Genomic DNA, 19323 nt, shown 5'->3' on the forward strand with positions numbered 1-19323 from the left:
TGGACAATAATCATGTAATAGTGAGAATCAGGGCCTAACCAAGTTGACACAAGGTTTGTGGGACCCGATTCAATCCAAGAAAGAAGTTAAGCTTACTTTCTGTGATGAAGTTTATATTGTAGTGAAATGGTAATTTACATCACTGGGAATTTTAGAGTGCTTTTTTTTTTTTTTTAATCTAAAAATACAGTTTTGCCATCACTTTCACAAACAGACCAGTTCTTGTCAGTCTCCTTTATGATTCATCCTGTTGAGGAATATAAAAACATCACTGTGCCTTCTAGTTGGAAGGGGCCTTAGTCATGATAATAGTTTCAACTCCTTTATTTTACTGATGGAAAAAACAAAGTGGCTTTAAAAAAGTTTATCCATGGCTTTACTGAGGCCTGACATTAGTCTTTAAAGCTACTGTTGAATGCTTTCCTCAAATTCCTCATGGTTTCTGAATCAGAACTTGAGAGAAGTGACAGCTGCAAAAAGTACGGAGGGTGCTCATAGTTCAGAGATTGCTGCAAATTGGGGTGATTTGGTTAATCAGAACATATGGCTTAGTGGTGAACTAATAGAACACCTGAGCTCTAAGCCTGGCCATGAAAGAGAAGCCATTTAACCTAGGCCCTAACTTCCTTGTCTTTCAAATGAAGAGATTAAGACTAGATGAGAAGTGACATTTGCATAGTACTTTGAGTCCTTTAAACCACGCATTTTTGTACAGAGATTTACAAGGTGCTTGGGATGTAGTTCTTAAAAATATTAATTTACTACTAACCACATGGCAATCTTATAAAATATGGACGCCGTTTTGCAGACAAAGAAGTTGAGAATTACACAAATTAAACAAAATTTTCCAAGATCTACCAATTAAGGATTGATAGATCCAGGCTGGAAACTGGTATTTCTGACTGTACTATTTCCTTTAAGACCCTTCTATCTATAAGATAGAATTCTTTAGGAACTCATTTTTGATGTGAACCTAGAAAGATGGGCAGAAATAGTAGAGAAGGGGGAAATACTTTAGTGCATGAAAGAAGGGTTTTGGCAGGGAAGTTAATTACTTTCTTCTCTTTTAGTCTTGTCAGGGGCCACGTTTGTATTGGGGAGTAGAATGCAGAGTTTGGGAAAATGTGTGGAAGGCCTCGAATGCCAGGTGGAGTCTGGTCACCTTCAGTAGTTCATGGCAGCGTGGTGGTGTAATGTTTACAATTTTACTATTAATCTGGCTGTGCTTTACTGAATATATTGGTGCAATGGGGTTGCAGCTTCGGAGACAAGTTTACATGGCTATATAACAGTGTAGTAAAGATGATGAGGGCCTCCAACACGTTGAGGTAATGAGACCCTGGAGAATGACCTTTGTCAAGAAATGTTGTTGTTGTTGTTGTTAGGTGCCCTGGAGTTATCTCCGACTCATAGAGACCCTATGCACAGCAGAAGGAAACACTGTCCGGTTCTGTGCCAGCCTCATGATCCTTGCTATACTGGAGCCCATCGTTGCAGCACCTGTGTCTATCCATCTCGTTGAGAGCCTTCCCCTTCTTCATTGACCCTCCACTTACCAAGCTTTGTCAAGAAATAAAGTTTGCAAACTTGTTATTTTAAAAAGGGTTTATGAGTACTGGTTTTTCTTTTAAAAGCAGCTACTGCAGAGGCCTCGGAGGTCAAAAGGGCACGTTTGGACTTAAACCAGGCTCAGGCTCCCGGTTTTGCATTTTCTAGTACGTAACGTAGAGGAGTCACCTCATCGCTTGAGCCTCGGTTTCGTTTCCTCTAAATTAAGGGTGATAATCCCTATTCAGTAGAGCATTTGTGTGGATTAAACCAGACAGTGTTTTAGACACTTCGCAATGGCGCTCAATGTTGGTTCCCGCCTTCCCTCAGATAGCTTTCGGGCGGGTGCTGAGTAGATACGGGCAGCGAGGCCAAGAAAGCCGTTCTACCTGGAGACTCGCCAGGTCTCTCCTGTCCCGAGTTGGGCCAGCTCCGAACGTCTGCCCCACCTTGCACCAGGCTTCGCGTGGGTGCTCCTTCTGCTCGCCGGCAAGCCACACGCCTCCCAGTAACAGGGAAGCGCGGGAAACTGTAAGAAGAAACAGCGGCGGCCGCCCAGGAATTCGCCGCGGGTGCTGGGCCGCGCTGGCTGCGTTTGAAGTCTCCGGCGCGGCCGCTGGTTGGCGGGCGTGGGTCACGTGCGCCCAGGCAGGAGTTTCCCCGACAGCTGGAGGCTGCGTGGGATCCGGCGGCTGCTCCGAGCTTGGCGGTGCGGCCTTCCCCGCCCCCTCCCTCCTCCCTCCCCCGCCCGCTTCCGCCCGGCTTATTATCCTCCTTATTGACAAACAGTGCGGCCTCGGCGGCGACTCTCAGCGTGAATTTCTAGCCAAGCTATGGGAGACAAGAAGAGCCCCACCAGGTAACAGTGCCCGGCCCAGGGTCCTGACTGTGCGAGCGGCGGGGCCCTCGCGCCGAGCTTCGGGCCATCCACCTCTCTCGCTGCCCGGGCACTGGGGCGAGAACGGGGGCGGCGCCGCTGCTGCGCGAGTGTTGCCGCGTGAGGGGCCGGAGCCGGCTACCCCACAATGGAGTCGCGATGGCGGCGGCGGCGGCGGCGGCCACAGCGACAGTCTCCAGTGTTAGAGCGGCTGTAGCGGCGACTGCAACCGCGCTCTTGCCCATCTTCCCGCTGACTCCCCTCCCCCTCCAAGCCGGAGCGCTGCGCGCTGGGGGCCTGCGGGGCGGAGGTCGTGGAATTGGGGTGGAGGGCTGGGCGGGGGCAGCTTCTGTGCCCAGGCGCGGCCTCTTGGTGACCCCGCGCCGCATCGTGTCTGGGTTGTGTCCTGCAGGCCGAAGCGGCAGCCGAAGCCGTCCTCTGATGAGGGTTACTGGGACTGTAGCGTCTGCACCTTCCGGAACAGCGCCGAGGCCTTCAAGTGCATGATGTGCGATGTGCGGAAGGGCACTTCCACACGGTGAGTCCCGGGCCTGCCCCGCGCGCCGCGGCCGGCCGGGTCGGCTCGCGGCGCGGAGGACGCCCCTGCGGCGGCCGGCCCTTCCCATGGCACTCGCAGACCCAAGCGGGAAGAGGTGAAACTGAGGTGGTGGCCACGATTGCAGTTGGGTCAGATTGATCGCGACCCAAACGATGATTTGCGGTGAGGGGTAATTGAAGAGGCTGTAGCAGTTTTTGCTGCCAAGAGAGAATGAATTATTTAAGAGAGGCATCAGCTACCGCGATTTAATTCGTATTGCTGAGTGTAATGGACGCCCCCCTCCCCCCGATATAATAATGTTGGCTGCATTTCTGTATTAAGTGTGTGGGGTTCCGGGAAAACCTATGAAATCCTCTTTAGGAGCAAAGGATGTAATTTAATTTCTTCTCGCCCCCCCAAAAAAAGTATGATTGTAGAATACACGGGTTAAACTTTTTTAAAAAATATGCATGTCTGATAGGATTAGGCAAGGTTTTGTTCAGTATTTTTATACAGATTCTTCCAGTATTTTATAAATAAATAGTTGGAGGTGAGCCCACTCAGTAGGAACATATTTTTTTTTACTGAAAGTGTCTAAATCCCTTTAGTTTGATTAAATGGCAGTCAATTAGACTATACAAATGAGATAACATGATCTCTGCCTGTTTTCAGTTTTAATTTTATCTTATTGTAGGCTACAGTGTAATAGTTTTGTCTTTTAAAAAACCGTTTAAATCAATTAACTGGCTCAAGATAATCATCCTGGAAATTCAAAGTCAGTGACATTTTTGATCTGCCAGCACTTAGTTATGGAGTTGCTTTGCCTGTACAGGAGCGTAGCCTTTGATTAGTTCATTATAATCTTCTGATTTATAGCTTAATGTTTAGAAAGTTCATAAAATTGGATTTTACAAAATCTGTTAGCACCATATTTATCAAAATATGAGTATAAGACTACTGATGCCTGTCTACTGTTTAAAAAACATAAATAAAGGCATAATAATTGATGTTAGATTTAAATATTGTGTGGGTGTTAGATTTCTGAGAATGAGATACCCTGATTTTTGAACTCTATTTATAAGGTTTTACTAAAAAATATTAACGTAGAGGCATTAATAATTGACAGTAGTAAAAATTCTAAGATTTTCTTAGTGAAACTAGCTCTTTTTGATGTCTTTTTGTAAATCATAATGTTTTTTATATATTAATTCCCATTTACATTGGGTAAAATATATTTAACATTTTTCGTATTCTTTAAAAATCAAGTGTTTGAACATCTGTTATATTAAAGGGAATAAAACATCGAAAGATTATAAAAAGAAAAAAGTACCTATATGCTAAAATAAATCTGTTGAATAAACTATTTTTGGACCCGTGATGTAAGTAGGATTTTGAAAAGCAGAGTATTCTTATATTTTTTGTCTATATTAGCTTGGATTTGATTTAGGGTACAGTTGTATATCTATGCTAGTACTTTATACTTTTTAAAATACTCAAGCAAAATTTTAGAAAATTTGTATTTTTTGGAGGCAGGAACTTTAAAGTGGAGACAATTATTATTATCTTAATCTCTAGTACTATATTGTTGCTTTTTTGTTGTTCCTTCTCTATTTTCTTATAGCCATTAGAAACATACTGAAACTAGAAGAGCCTATATGTTTATTTGCAGGGACAGCAAGGAAGGGGGGAAGCTGGTGTCCTCTTCCACAGCCAGTCTTGGGGTTAGAGGAACCCTGAGAAATAGAGTAGGTGGTGACAGCTCAGAAGAGAAGAAACAGGCCGCATACCTGGCACCTGGAAGAAGAAGGAATATAGTGCACAGGGGAGTTGGCCCAGGACAGAGAAGTGGGCCTACTTTAAAAGAGGCTTGAGGCCCACATGGGGGCCCCTGACATTTTTACCAGTACTTCTGAGCTCTTGTAGATCCAATTTTTAGTGGTGGAATCATTACTTGAGGAGGACTCAGAGAAGCATTGTCATTTGGATTGAAACTGAAGAGGCTCTGGGCAACTCACCAGAAGTCTAAGGGACACTCTGTTCCTAAAAGTAAGTGTTCTACACTAAGACCCTCTCAGCTTCTTGCTTCCTCTCTCTGAATTGTCTCTTCTTTTTTGATTTTGACCATAAGTTAAACCTAAGAGCTCTAATTTCTCTGTTACCTGTTATTTTCCTATCACTGTTTCTGAAATCACCATGTTTGGAAAGAACAGTAGTACAGGGCATTGGTAATAGGGCAGATATTGATTGCATCACAAAATACTTTGCTACCTAGTAAGAAACAGGATTAAAAGACTGTAGAACACTACTGAGGAGCAAAGTTGGAGTAGTTGGAAGAAATAATTTTCTACAACTGACATGTTAGTTAGCATTTAGGGTAATTTGAAGGGTAAGGCTGGGGAGTACCAAAAAAGGGAAATGGATAGCTGAAGCTCAGAAGGATCCAGTTTGCTAATGACTTGTTTGTGTGACTGGCAGACTGGATTTGAATCCCTTGGGTCAGACTGACCTTTGAACCAGGGCTTCAAACCAGTTCAGTAATGGCTGATGCAACAAAATCAGAATAGACCGAATTTGTGATGTTAAAATGTGGATGTTCTAGATAACAACAGATGGGAGAAATTACACGTCAGAGCTCTGTAATAGGAGACTTGGAAGAGGTGTAATGAGTCCTTTCAGGAGGCTCCTGACAGGAGCCTGATGAGGAAGATTGGATTATTGCCAGGACTGTGAAGAGTGGCACACATTCAAAGTGGCGTGGTTGGCTGTCATTTTTGAGTTGGGCAGTGATGTATCTGACTCTGTTGTTTAAAAGATTTGGTTGTTATTTAATCATGCACTGCCTTTATTTTCTGAAAGGGAGATTAAGTTTCAAGCAAGGTACAGACCTGCATTTGCCCTGTTCCAGCGATCATTTGGTACACCCACATTTTACAAATTTGGGTCCGTTCAGGTTTTGCTTCATCTGTCACCTCTGAAACAGGCAGAACTGGTTTCAAGCCCTGGTTTTTCTTGATTAATATTGCCAGAATTTGATCAGTAGAAAAGGACCAGATTTAATTTGTTAATATTCTTGACTTTGAACTGATTCTGTTTCAGTCTCCCAATTTGTGGCCAAGTTAAAGCCATCCTAGACATTTGAAAATCTTTTCTTTGTAAGCTTCCAGAGAAGATGAGTCCATCACCTCCCTTTAAAGTCTTTACTGACAACTTTTTTTTTTTTTAAAAAGACAGTCTAGTTCAAATTTATTATATTGCAACAGAAGACTCTTTTTGGCTGTTTCCTTGGTAGGTCAGGTTTTTCTGCAGCATAACTTTATGTACAGTGAAATGAGCCTATAGTCATAAGATGTATTTCAAAATAAAATGTGATGGCATTTGCTTCATTTTCTCAAGTGATAAATCATAATCTTTAAATTTATGATGTTTCTGTGATTGCATTTCAATTTTTGTATTTGGTGAACTTGTTGGTTTTGACCATTAATGGCTCTGTGTATAATAGAATGAAACACTTGCATCCTCAAAATTGTTGCAGTGTTTGAGCTCATTGTTTCAGGCAGGCACTGCCAATCCATCTCCTTGAGGGTCTTCCTCTTTTTTGCTGACCCTTTACCAAACATGATGCCTTCTCCAGGGAGTTGGTGGCCTTAATGAGTTTAAATTTGATTCTTTTTTTAAAAATCTAGATTTAAGTTACTCAGTTCAAGAATCTGAAGTTTTCTGCATTGTGCTTTTGTGAGAGAAACACTGATAAATGTCAGACTAATAGGAAAACTTCAGAAAAGAAAGGTGAAGCTATGGTGACAGATGATTACTGTAATTGCCAGACTTTGTTTTTTATAGCTAAAGTTATTATGAGTCAGTAAGTGTCCCAAGTAGAAACTTTAGGAAGTTAAAAGCCATTATCAAAGACAAAAATATGTGTGAGGATAGTAATCAATATGTAATGATTGAGTTAGACTAGTATTCTGTTGCCAATTTTTTCATATATGAATGGAAAAAATCACTATAGCTTAATTCAGATAGCAAATATTTAGAAATGAAAATAATAGAGGCATTGATTTTGAGCTGTGTTCTAAATGAGAACTGATAAAATACTTGATACCTAGTAGACTTTCAAGTGTAATTTCTTTATCTGTTACACTTTCTCAGAGTAAATTATAATAGTTCTTTAGGTTTCTCCTAGGCTGTGGAAAAGATTTCACATAATTCATATCTCATTTTAACTACTTCAAAATTCAGCAAGTGTTTATTGAATGTCTTATTTTATGCAAGGCCTGAGCTCAGTACTGGACATACAGTGGTGAGCAGAATAGATACTTCTTGTTTCTTCTTCTGTAAAATTTTATGATTTTGTTATCAAATTAGAAACACTTTGAACTGTAAAAATGGCATGGGGGCAGTGTCTGATGACCTCCTCTAACTTCACCAGGGGGAAGGAGAATCAAAATCAGCCAAGCGCTGATTCCTATGAGGAAGAGGTCAGACATGCCTCCACCCTCCCACCTATAGAATTGGTAGCAATTCTGACACCAACAGTCCTTCTTAAAGCACACTTCTTCTTTGCTGGGTTTAATAACTTGTTGTAGTAGCCACACAGAACTCACAGACAATACTCAATGATTATGGGGTTTATTAGGGAAGTAACAGGTTATAATTCAGGATCAGAAACAACATAGGATACAGTTCTTGGATGAGGACAGCCTTTTCTTAACAGTGCCCACAGGCACGCCTCTCTCTAGCCTTTGGCTTCAAGGCTGTGTGGTCCCTGCTTGGGCAAATATTACAGAGCTCTTTAGCTCAGAAGGAAGATCGGGCAGTCTACTTCCATAGTGATAGTGCCTCGGAAACCAAAGGAGGGGTCTCTGTGAGTCGAATCCAACTCGAGGGCAGTGAGTTTGGTTTGTTGTTTTTAGCTCTGCCGGTAAGTGCCTAGAAGCACCCTAGTCTGTCAGTAAGCCTCCTGACCGAAGGCACTTAGCTCTCTTGTGAGTCTGCCCACACACTGTAACCATCTTGTTTCATGGGCTGGAAGCCCACTATGCCATCTCACCAGTCTCTTGGTTCTGCTGTTTCTCCTACTGCCATTTTTCTGCCACTGTTTTATGCTCGCTCTCTTCTGAGTTTAGGAAGCTCAGATCCAGAGCAGGGATCTCAGGTCTGAAGAATATGCTCCCTTTCTAGCTCTTTTCTTAGTGGTGAGGTCCCTTTTTAGCTCTGGGATTGTTATTTTTTTTTTTCTTTTTTAAGCCTAATTGGGTGGCATAACTGACCAATCCCCTCATTAGGGTTCCATATGCGTTATTTGAATGGTCTAAACCCCCACTTGGATTCCATGTGCCTTATTTGCCTTCTTAGCAAGCTATCCAATTCCCTTTGTGGGCCACAAGCACCTCGTTTACATCCCACCCAATAATTTGGTTGGCATTACAAAGATTATGACTAGCAGGGCCATATTAAGTAATTCACTGTACCACAGAACAGTACCAAATTCTGTATATGAGGTAATTTTAGTAAATCTTTTATGCATTAGAGTTGAAACTTACCCATTAAATTTCTTTTAGTTTGTAACTGAACACAGTATTATGATTAGGATCTGACTGGTGGTAAAAAGAAATGTATTATTTCAACTTTTGTAAAATGGGAGTAAGCCAAATAGAATTCTTATTTTGAAGAAGCCTGAAAAAAACTATTATTATTTGGTGAAAAATGTTTTCAGTATGTTTTATCATCATACTTGCTTTCTATCTTCTAATTTGAGATTTGATGCAGGATTGATTATCTTAGATTTGAAATAGGAATAGGAGAAAAAACTGAGGACCATATAAGTAAGTTCATATTTCAGAAATACAGCATCCCTTATCCCTCTGAGAAACGTCCATACAGTTGTTAAAAAAATAAAACCAAACCAGTAGCCATTGAGTCAATTTCAACTCATTACAGCCCCATGTGTGCGGGATAGAATTGCATTCCACAGGATTTTCAAGGTTGTGACCTTCTGGAAGCAAATGCCAGGCCTTTGTTTCAAGGTGCCTCTGGGTGAGTTGGAACCACCAGCCTTTTGGTTAGTAGTTGACTGCTTTGTGTCACCCATGGACTCCAGATGTGCAGAGACTCCTTATTCTGGGAGGCTTCTCGTTTGTTTTTTCTCCTCTGTATATCTTGGTTTTGGAGTCCCTAATAGGTACAAAGGTTAAGTGCTCACCTTGACAGAAAGGTTAGCTGTTTGAACCCACTCAGCAGTGCCTCAGAAGAAAAGCCTGGCAATCTGCTTCTGAAAGGTCACAGCCTTGAAAACCCTGCTCTGCAAACATGGAGTGGCTGAGGCAGGATTGACTTAACAGCAGCTGTTCTAGTTTAAAAGTCTTAGTTTAGAGTGCTCACATGAGTTCACCATTTTAGTGAAATTTTGAGGTGATTAGTATTTGCATAGTCTAGAGGAGTTGTTACCAATGTGTGATCTTAGGGTCCCTAATGCCCTTTAAGGAAGTATTTGAGATCCAGACTATTTTCATAATAATACTAGGATGTAATTTGCAGTTTTTTTTCCTTGTTGACATTTACACTGAAGGTGCAGAAGCAGTGGTGGATTAAACTGCCAGCACCTTAGCGTGAATCATAGAGTCACAATAACTTGCTCTATTTGTCACTACTGTGTACTTGGAGTAAATATCATGCCAGTTTCATGTAAGAATATCCTTAATTAAGCATTAAAAATTAATTTTATTAAACTTCATTGTAATTTTTAATATTCTATATGATGAAATGGGAAGCACACATAAAGCACATCTGGATACCAAAGTAGAGTGGTTGATTCAAGGAAAAGCATTTATGCATTTGTTTCAGTTGTGAGCAGATCTGGCTTCTTTTTTCATAGAACATCATTTCTACTTGAAGGAATGACTGACCAACTGTGGCTATGCAGTCGTGGTTATTTAGTAAGTATTTTCTCAACAACGAACATAATGAGCCTTTCACTTTAATGAAAACAATTGACAGTATTTGTTGCCAATGATAAAAACTGAACTTTCAAGTGAAAATTAGGAATTTTGGAAAACTTGTAACCACTACAGTGAGCTTGAGAGTTTTTAAATACTTTAAAGACTTTCTATTTCTAATAAGATTGGTGGTGATATTAATGAATGTGATCTCTGATATCAAACCATGAAATGTGTCATATTTGGAAGATCTGAATAACTCAGTGAACTAGTATTTTCCCACGATCAGTGCAAAACCATGGATGGATAATTCATTCCAAGTGCAAAGTGAACCCATGGACTTCAAGGAAACACAGTATGAAAAGTTCATTGATTATTTCAGATTCCACATTGCAACTAAACTTTGAGAAAGGGTCCACTTACTGTGTTTTTGTGCAGCATCAAAGAAGAATATCAGTCGTCGTCTGAAAAGGCTATTGAAATATTCCTCCCCTTTTTACCTATATCTCTGTAGTCTAGGTTTTCTTTATAATCTTAAATGTACTGCAGCAGATTGAATGCAGAAGCAGGTATGAGAATCCAGGTGTCTTCTATTCAGCTGAATGTTACAGAGTTGCAAAGATACAAAATAATGCCACTCTTCACACTGAAATTGTGTTTTTGAAAGTAATAGTTTTTCCCCATTAAAATATTTATATTAGCATGAATGTGTTGATTATGGTTATTCTAAAATGGATTAAGTATATATTTAGATTTTTTTCACAGTTTTAATTTCTAATATAGTAAACATTGATAGATAAAAGTCATATAAATAAAAGCTTTTGGGGATCCTCAGTAACTTTTCAGATTATAGAGTCTTGAGGTCAAAAGGTTTCTGAAACTCCTGGCTTATAATTTTATTAGCTTGGCTTTCTACACACAACGTGTTTACTTCGACAGGCATTCTTTTTCTTTCCTTTATCTTTTAATGAGTGAAATCTCTCTGAAAACCAGTGACCTAGTTGTTAAACTCACCAGCCTGATCTCAGCCTTTTGTTGATGTGCAGTGTTTGATGTTGGTAACTTACTGTAAAAAAAAAAATTGAAACTCTTTTGACTTCTGTAGTACAATGTTTTCCTAGTTTTCCTTGTATCTATCTGAAATCAATTGCTGCCTTCCCAAATTTGGCTTTTTGTTTATATTCTTTATTTTATACGTGACCTAAACTTTCTGGAACCCAAGCTAGAAACCATTGTCCCAACTTTGATTCTTACTATCATCCTTCATATCCAGTCTTCCTCTGGATTGTACCTCAAATTATGTCTCCTTTTTTTAATCGATACAATCATAGTTCAGAAGCCCTTATCATTTCTTTGATGAACTATTGCACAAATTGTTCTCTCCTCTTCCAGAATGGTGTTTATAGTATCTTCATTATCTTTCTGAGCCATATCTGATTATGTTGGTCTCTATGATAAAGAAAACGAAATTAAAGACTTACCAGTGACTACAAAGTAAAGCTCCTCAACATGGTATCCAAGGCTGTAATAATCTATCCTTATATGACTTCCTAACTTAGTTTTCTGCTGCTTATTGTTAGCAATTCCATGCTCTATCCATGCTCAAATGCTTTTATCAGGTGATACTTCAAAAATAGGAGCTCTGGTAGCATAGTGGCTAAGACACTTGCCTGCTAAGCAGATGGCTGGCGGTTCAAACCCACCAGCCACTCCTCAGAAGGAAGGTTGGGCAATCCTACTTCCGTAGTGATACTGCCTCGGAAACCCAAGGAGGGGTCGCTATGAGTTGGGGCCGACTCGACGGCACATAACAACAACAACAACTTCAAAAATAAATAAATAAAATCCTTTGCCATTACCTGCTCTTCCTCCTTCCCACTGTCATATTGATTATATATCCCTCTATATCTGTACACCTACTCCTCACTTACTGACATGGGTAGGTTCCAAAGACCAGGTTGCTATGCGAAAATTAGCATTATGTGAAAATCACGGGTGATTACATAAATGCCAAACCACTGAGAATCATGGTCCAGCCAAGATGATAACATAGCCTTAACCATCACAGTAGCATTATTCTCATCTCCTACCTCGGTGTTTGTTACTGCGAGATGTATGTTGTTAATGCGCAAAATAGATAGTAGATTTTTTTGCTGTTGTTGTAAATGAGCAATGTCAGATAATATAGTTGATGAGTGAGGAATAGTCCTATAAAACCCTAGAGAATCATAAGATGGTACAGGAACTGGCACGTTTTGTTCTGTTATACATAGATGAGCATACTTGTAAAGAGTGTGCGTTCTGTGGGATAGTCAAAAGTTTATTCAAGGATTGAAAGTTTCTTTAAAAAAATTTTTTTTATAGCTTGTAATCTTAGTGGCATTACAAGTGTATAAAATATTGTGACTTTGAAAATAAATTCTTCATTTAACAAATATTTATGGAATATTTAAAAAGTTTTATTTATTAGCTTTCATGATTAATAATCATCTGTTGTTAAAAATTTAATATGCATTCTGCTCTCTAATATTATTTATTATGAAAAATTAACAGAATTGATGAGAATTTTAGAGCTGAAAGGAACCTTTCAAGAGCTTCCAGGGTTGAGCCACTTCCTGAAACAGTCTCATTTTTGTTACTTGAAACCTTAGTAGAGGAATGAGACAGTCTTCTGAGGGAAGATCTTGATGAGGTTGGGGTGGAGATGTTGGTATTCAAATTTTTGAAATGGGTTGAGGCCATTATTGTTTGTAAACTCTCTTTGTTAGGATTTTTAGTTGAATTTGGAGTAGTCAAATTGTGATACTGTCTTAAGACAAATACCAGGTAATGCTTTGCAATCTGTAGGATGAGGGCTTTTCTATATCTTTGCTCTAGTCCAGTATCCTCTTGACAGGCAAGAAAACAAGTCTGAAAATACTATGATTTGTTGAAGATCAATAGCTGGTTAGTGTTAGATTCAGATATCTGGATTTCCAGTACATTCTTATTACCTTCCAGAGGTGACTTGGAAGAAAAACCTGGCAGTCTACTTCTGAAAACCCAGCCACTGACAGCCTTGTGGAGCACAGTTCTACTCTGACACACAGGAGTCACCTTGATTTGAAGTCAACTTGATGGCAGCTTTTTTTTTTTTTTTTTCCTTACTATTGTGGTGTGGTGATATTTAAATTTGCTAGCAAGTACCTTCTTAAGGATTTCTTATAATTTCATTATACCTAGATGTAGTGCTATACATCTTGATAACTTTTGAAATTAAATAGCTACTTATAAATAATACAAAAGCATTGAAATTTGGGCTAGCAACATGGTGAATGAAGAACTAAATGTTAATTATATTCTCTGAGTTAGTATCTTTGAAGTACAGATGTTAACAAAGTTCATTTAGATATCTTTTGTAATAATATTTATTGTACTGTATATCTCAGCTTCCTTGATATTAAAGTATTGATTAGAAGCAAAATCCAAGGAATTCTTTGTCTTTATTTGTGATATAAATACTAAGAATCACTAATATAATTTAATAGTCAATTTTATTATATCTATGTGTGTATGAGTACATGTATGTAGATTTGATAAAAAGTTTGTATAGCTCCACAATTTTTAGACATATGAGTTAAATCATGTTTCATAGTCAGATCAGGATTCTTTTGCTCTAACATGCTTCACTTTTATAGCATATGCTGGAGACTTCCATCTACACAGCGGCAAGTAGATGACATTTGATTCCAAAGAGGTAGCTTCTTAAGAGCTTTAGGTGTATTTGCAGATGCAAGAGTTGGTTTTTTTTTTTTTTTTAATCTTTTCCCATTCCTTTTTGCTATTTATCTTTTGTCTTCCCAGACCCAAAGTCTCTCATTAATATTTATACCTAGCCTATCTTTCTAAATTCCTTCACTTTCTTTATTCCACCAACAATTACTCCTTTACTGAAAAATCTTTTATTTATTTTTTTTAAGAGCTTGTTTTATGTTCAATGTTACGTGTACATTTAGTTTCACTCCTGTAAAAAGGCAGGGAGGCCACATGTTCTAACCTCCTCTAACTGCACAAGAGGAAGACAGAGTCACCATCAGCAGCCCAAGGCCTATCCTGTGAGGCCAGACATGCTGCCTCCCTCTATCCCTCTCACCAACTGTTCCTCCCAAAGTACCCACCACCTCTCTCCTGGGTTTGATAATTCACTGCAGTGGCCACACAGAACTCACAGATTATGGGGTTTATTATGGAAGCATCAGGCTACAATTCAAGCTCAGGAACGATGTTCAGCCTTTCTCCCAGCCTGCTGTCTCTCACCCAACAGTCTTTCTCGTCTCTCTCAGTCTCTTTCCCAGCAATGTGTGTCTCCTGATGTCTCTTTCTCAGCAACACGTCTTCCTCAGACAGAGGTCAGAGTTCTGCCTCTAGGAGGCCTCCTTTGGAGCCTGGCAGAGTGGCCAAACCAACCAATCATAACATCAGAATTCTAAGCACCTGAGAGAGAGCAGGAACCTCCCAGAACATTGTTTTGTGCCACTCCCAACAGAAATACCCTATGTGGACAACTTTAGCAATCAGGAGCTCCTCAGTTGCTCATGGCAAATTCTACCTCGGAGTTTACAAAGACTTACGGGTAGAAAAGCCACACTAAGCCAGTCTCCTCTCCTTCCTACCCTGTAATCTTCTCTCTGTGCCCCTTATATTTATGGACTCCTGTTTTTCCTGCATTTCCTCAATTTAAATGTTGGTCCTTTGGTGTCCCATGTCTATTGCTTTAAGGGATGTATTCCCATAGAGTACGTGGGTGCATCATGCTGGGTTGAGTGGTCTGCATGTACATCTTATTAACTATTGGGCTGAGAGCTAGCCCCTGAGGGCATGTTTTATTCCAGGCGCAGAATGTATTCCAGGGCCAAAGTATTGGGGGTCTCACCAGATGTCATCTGACTAGTAATTCTGGTCATTATTGAGTTTTTGGATTTTGTTCTATGTTTTCCCTCCCACTCTATCCAGGATCTCTAGATTTGATCCTTTCCTGAGCGGTTGGCATTGGTAGCCGGGCACCATCTAGTTCTTCTGGGCTCAAGGGCCATTGTGTCCTAGGGCTGATTGCTTCCAAATGCCCTTGTTTTGTTTTTTGGCGTTCTTCTTTGCTTCCAATGCTAGGAGACCGTTAGCTTCATCTTAGATGGCTGCTTGAAAGCTTTTATGACCCCAATTGCTACTCACCAATGTAGGATACAGAGCAAGGCTTTTACGTATTTTGTTGTGCCAATTGAGTCTGGTGTCCCTAAGCACTATGGTACTGAGATGGTAGATTTATTGGATCTCTCTCCCATAGTGTCTGGTTGTCTGTGAGGGATTACTCTGTGTCTGTCTAATATTGTTTCTGTAAGGAATTGTATCACTGGTATAAACCCATCCATTTGTGGACAACTGATCTTTGACAGAGGTTCAAAACCCATTAAATGGGGAAGAGACAGCCTCTTTAACAAATGGTGCTGGCAAAACTGGATATCTACCTGTAGAAAAATGAAACAAGACCCGTACCTCACACCATACACAAAAACAAACTCAAGCTGGATCAAAGACTTAAATTATAAAATTCATCAAAGATAAAATACGGGCAACTCTGGGAGCCCTAATTTACAGCATAAATAGACTATCAAGCATAAGCCAGAATGTGCAGGAGACAGAAGAGAGGCTTGATGACTGGGACCTTTTTAAAATTAAATTCTTATGCGCATTGAAAGACTTTGACAAAAGGGTAAAAAGAGGACCTACAGATGGGGAGAAAATATTTGCCTATGACATATCTGATAAAGGACTTATTTCCAAAATCTATAGAAAACTTCAATACCTCAACACCAAAAAGACAAATAACCTAATTCACAAATGGGCAAAAGACTTTAACCAGATATTTCACCAAAGAAGATATACAGGCAGCCAACAAACCCATAAGAAATTGCTTGTGATCATTAATTATTTGTTGTTGTTATGTGCTGTTGTTGTTATGTGCTGTTGAGTCATCAGAGAGATGCAAATCGAAACAACAATGAGATATTATCTCACTCCAGCAATAATAGCAAAGTACAACAGGTCAGAAAATAACAAATGCTGGTGAGGTTGCGGAGAGATTGGAACTCTTGTGCACTGCTGGCGGGATTGTAAAATTGTACAACCATTGTGGCAAACGGTATGGTATTTCCTTAAAAAACTGAAAATAGAAGTACCATTTGACCCAACAATTCATTACTAGGAATATATCCTAAAGAGGTGAGAGATAGCACATTAACAGACATATGTACACCTGTGTTCATCACGGCACAATTCACTATAGCAAAGATAAGGAAACAACCCAAATGCCCATCAGCGGATGAGTGGATAACCATACTATGGTATATGAACACAGTGAAATACTGTGCTACATTAAAGAACAATGAGGGATACGTGAATCATCTCACAACGTGGATGAACCTGGAGGACGTTATGCTGAGTGAAATAAGTCAATTGCAGAAAGACAAGTAACTGTATGAGCCCATTACTGTAAAAAGACAAAGAAGGGTTTGCTTGGGAAAGAGAACTCACTTAGTAGATTACTGAGATGGAGAGAGAAGGGGAGGGATTAATTTGGGGCTAGTGGGGGCCCACATGCTGACATGAGTAGGGGGAGGGATGTATGGGGAGGATCTGTGACCCACCATGATAACATTAGGAAATGGGAGGACACCGAATTGTGCACATAAGAAATAGACGACAGATGCTGATACCAACCAGTGTGTCCATAATACTGCATTGCTATTAACACCAAACCCCAGGCTACAGATGAACACATAAACAAACACCTGAGAGAATCAGATGGGGGTCAGTGAACAAGGAATATACTCTAGACCAATGATAGATTGAGCTGAGGCTAATCTAGTACAGACATCAGTGATACAAAATCTTTTATGTTTTATGTAAGTTTGAATAAAATAATTGTTTAAAGTGTGAATGTGAATAACCTAGGGGGTAGAGTTTCATTTTTTTCCTTAAGAAAATAACACTCTGATAATAAAAATGTTACATGTTCATTGAAAATACTGAAGAACTATATAAAGAAGGAAATAGGAACATCCATCATCACAACATCTTTCCAGTTAGGGATAGCTACATCTAAAATACTGTGTTTCTTTTCAGTCTGTTAAATACGGATATTTACATTTAAAAGCGGAACTTGATTTGTGTCTTACTGGAACAGAGGGAGAAAAGAGGAGGCTTTTTAGTCAAGGAAGTTCTCTGACTTCACTTGACCATTTTTAACCTTGATATGGTCATCTTGGCTGGAAAGTGTCAAAACAGTAGTCCTAGGGAATGTTCTTTGAAAACACAGGAAATAGAGTTTGGAAAATACTGCATATCATGTCCATCTCTTGGAATTTAATAAATTAAAGGCTCTGAGAAACCCTCCATAAAACAACTTGCCTAGTTTTATTTGTTTGAGCAGTACTCGATTTTACTTGACTAGACAACCTTTTTTTCCCTGCTGCTACACTATAGAACACTTTGGGAAATAATTATTCTGTAGGCCTTCGCTATCCAAAGTGCGGTTCACAAACCAGTGGCATTCTTACCACCTGGAAGCTTGTTAGAAGTGCAGAATTTTAGCTGCCTCTTCACTTCTGAATCAGAACCTGAATTTTAACAAGATCCTTAGGTTATTGATAAGCATTAAAGTTTGAGAAGTTTTTCAGGATAAGATGATGAGTAGGCAGAGCTCTGAGATAAACATTTCACTTGGGCTGCATATGTGTTTGCAGACAGACGTGTGCTGGAGATTTCACCTAAGGGCAGATTGGTGTGTGGATGTATGCCTCTGTCTCTGTGTCTACAGTACCCTTTCTCTATTCAGCAAACACATCTATCAGTGAGCTTCTTGGTCCAAAAATACCTTCTCTATTCCTCCTCGCATTTACCCATCTCTTTAATAACCGTACATAAGTATATCACACAGCTCATCCAAGACTGTCTTTGGAAAGCCGCCTGTAAGGGAGCAAGTTGCAAGAAATAAGGGAGTCACAAGTTTGTTAGGGGTATAAGAGAGCTGGCCTTCCCACAGAAGGGCCCATAAGTTTTGAATTGTAGTGATTGGAGCACTGAGGTTTCATGTCACTGTCTCAGTGGCTGCTGGTAGGAGTAAACAGGTGGGCCTCCGTTTTTCCTCCACTCCACTTCAACCAGATTATTAATGTTCTTCCTTATTTTATCTACTGGGATCTCTTAACTTGAATCTCTAAAGATGTTCTGCTACCACTTTTTTTTCTTCTCTAATGGATCATTACCCTGTTCCATCTGTTCAGCCTTCTACAAGTTGTTCTGTTTAACACAGGCTGGATTGTGTTTGGACTTCAAGCCTCACATTACAAAGGGAAGAACTAATAATGATTTCTGTATAATGGTGAGGAGAGCTTTCTCTCTTGAAGAGCCTTTTCTGTGTCTCTCTTTCCCTGAATCCTTTACACCCACACCTCTGTCTTCTCTGGACACTTTTGTTAAACATTTCTGCTTTTTTTAATTTATATTTTGTTTTGAATTTTTAAAAATATACATAAACTCTGGACAATTTTCTGCTGTTGCTCTTTTTTTAAGACCAAGTCTGGTAAGCATTAGAGATAGACAATCATTGCTTAGATGAATAATGAGCAGTACAATTTACAAATTAAAAGTATATTGAATTCATGATGTCAGATTTTTGATAAATTTTAATAAGGTCATTTCAAATGTGATTATCACATTTGGTCATTGTTCCTTTGCTGCCAGTTCTCTGTAAACTTAATATCCCTGATTACATGGCATTTTTCTATAACGTTTCTTAGTGATTTGCAATTTTATTGTAATCTTGCTACTGCCCACTTATATAGGACTTCATTATATATTTGTTGTTTTAGTGCAGGAAAATACATAAGAGTTTTTATTTTTATAGCTACGTATTTGTTTTTCATTATGTGTATTTATATGATTATAGAAACCAAAAAATGCAAAGAATTTCAATTGTTAAGAGTTCCCTGTAATTATGTACTATAGTAGTTAAAAGCTTGGATTCTGGAACATGACTGCTTGGGTTTAAGTATATTTTTCACCAACTACTGGCTGTGTGTTCTATGAGCCCCTGTTTTCGCATTTGTGCAATGGTGATGATAATACCTACCTCTTGGAGTTTTGTGAAGATTAAATGAGATAATCTGTTTAAAGTATATGACACAGTGCCTGGCACATAGTAAGTCCTCAAAATGTGTTAGTTAAATTAGTCAAATACAGTGTTGTTGTTATGTGCTGCTGAGTCTTTTCCAACTCATATTGACCCCAGGTGAGGGAGTAGAACTGCTCCATAAGGTTTCTTAGGCTGTAATCTTTATGGGAGGAGATCGCCAAGGCTTTTCTTCCATGGCACCTCTGGGAGGGTTTGA

General features: G+C 39.5%; 1 protein-coding gene across 1 annotated transcript in view; it reads left to right on the forward strand.

The window, feature by feature from the left end:
* The first annotated feature begins 2381 nt into the window (after positions 1 to 2381).
* YAF2 (YY1 associated factor 2) overlaps positions 2382 to 19323 on the forward strand; it is a 109487-nt gene continuing 92545 nt past the window's right edge. Inside the window, exons 1-2 of the mRNA XM_007937933.2 lie at positions 2382 to 2407; positions 2838 to 2963. Of these exons, the coding sequence (XP_007936124.1) occupies positions 2382 to 2407; positions 2838 to 2963 (152 nt within the window). The remainder of the gene's footprint in view (positions 2408 to 2837; positions 2964 to 19323) is intronic.

Source organism: Orycteropus afer, unplaced genomic scaffold (genome assembly GCF_000298275.1).
Source record: "Orycteropus afer afer isolate SDZICR_OR568_19922 unplaced genomic scaffold, OryAfe1.0 scaffold00045, whole genome shotgun sequence".
Classification (NCBI taxonomy): Eukaryota; Metazoa; Chordata; class Mammalia; order Tubulidentata; family Orycteropodidae; genus Orycteropus; species Orycteropus afer.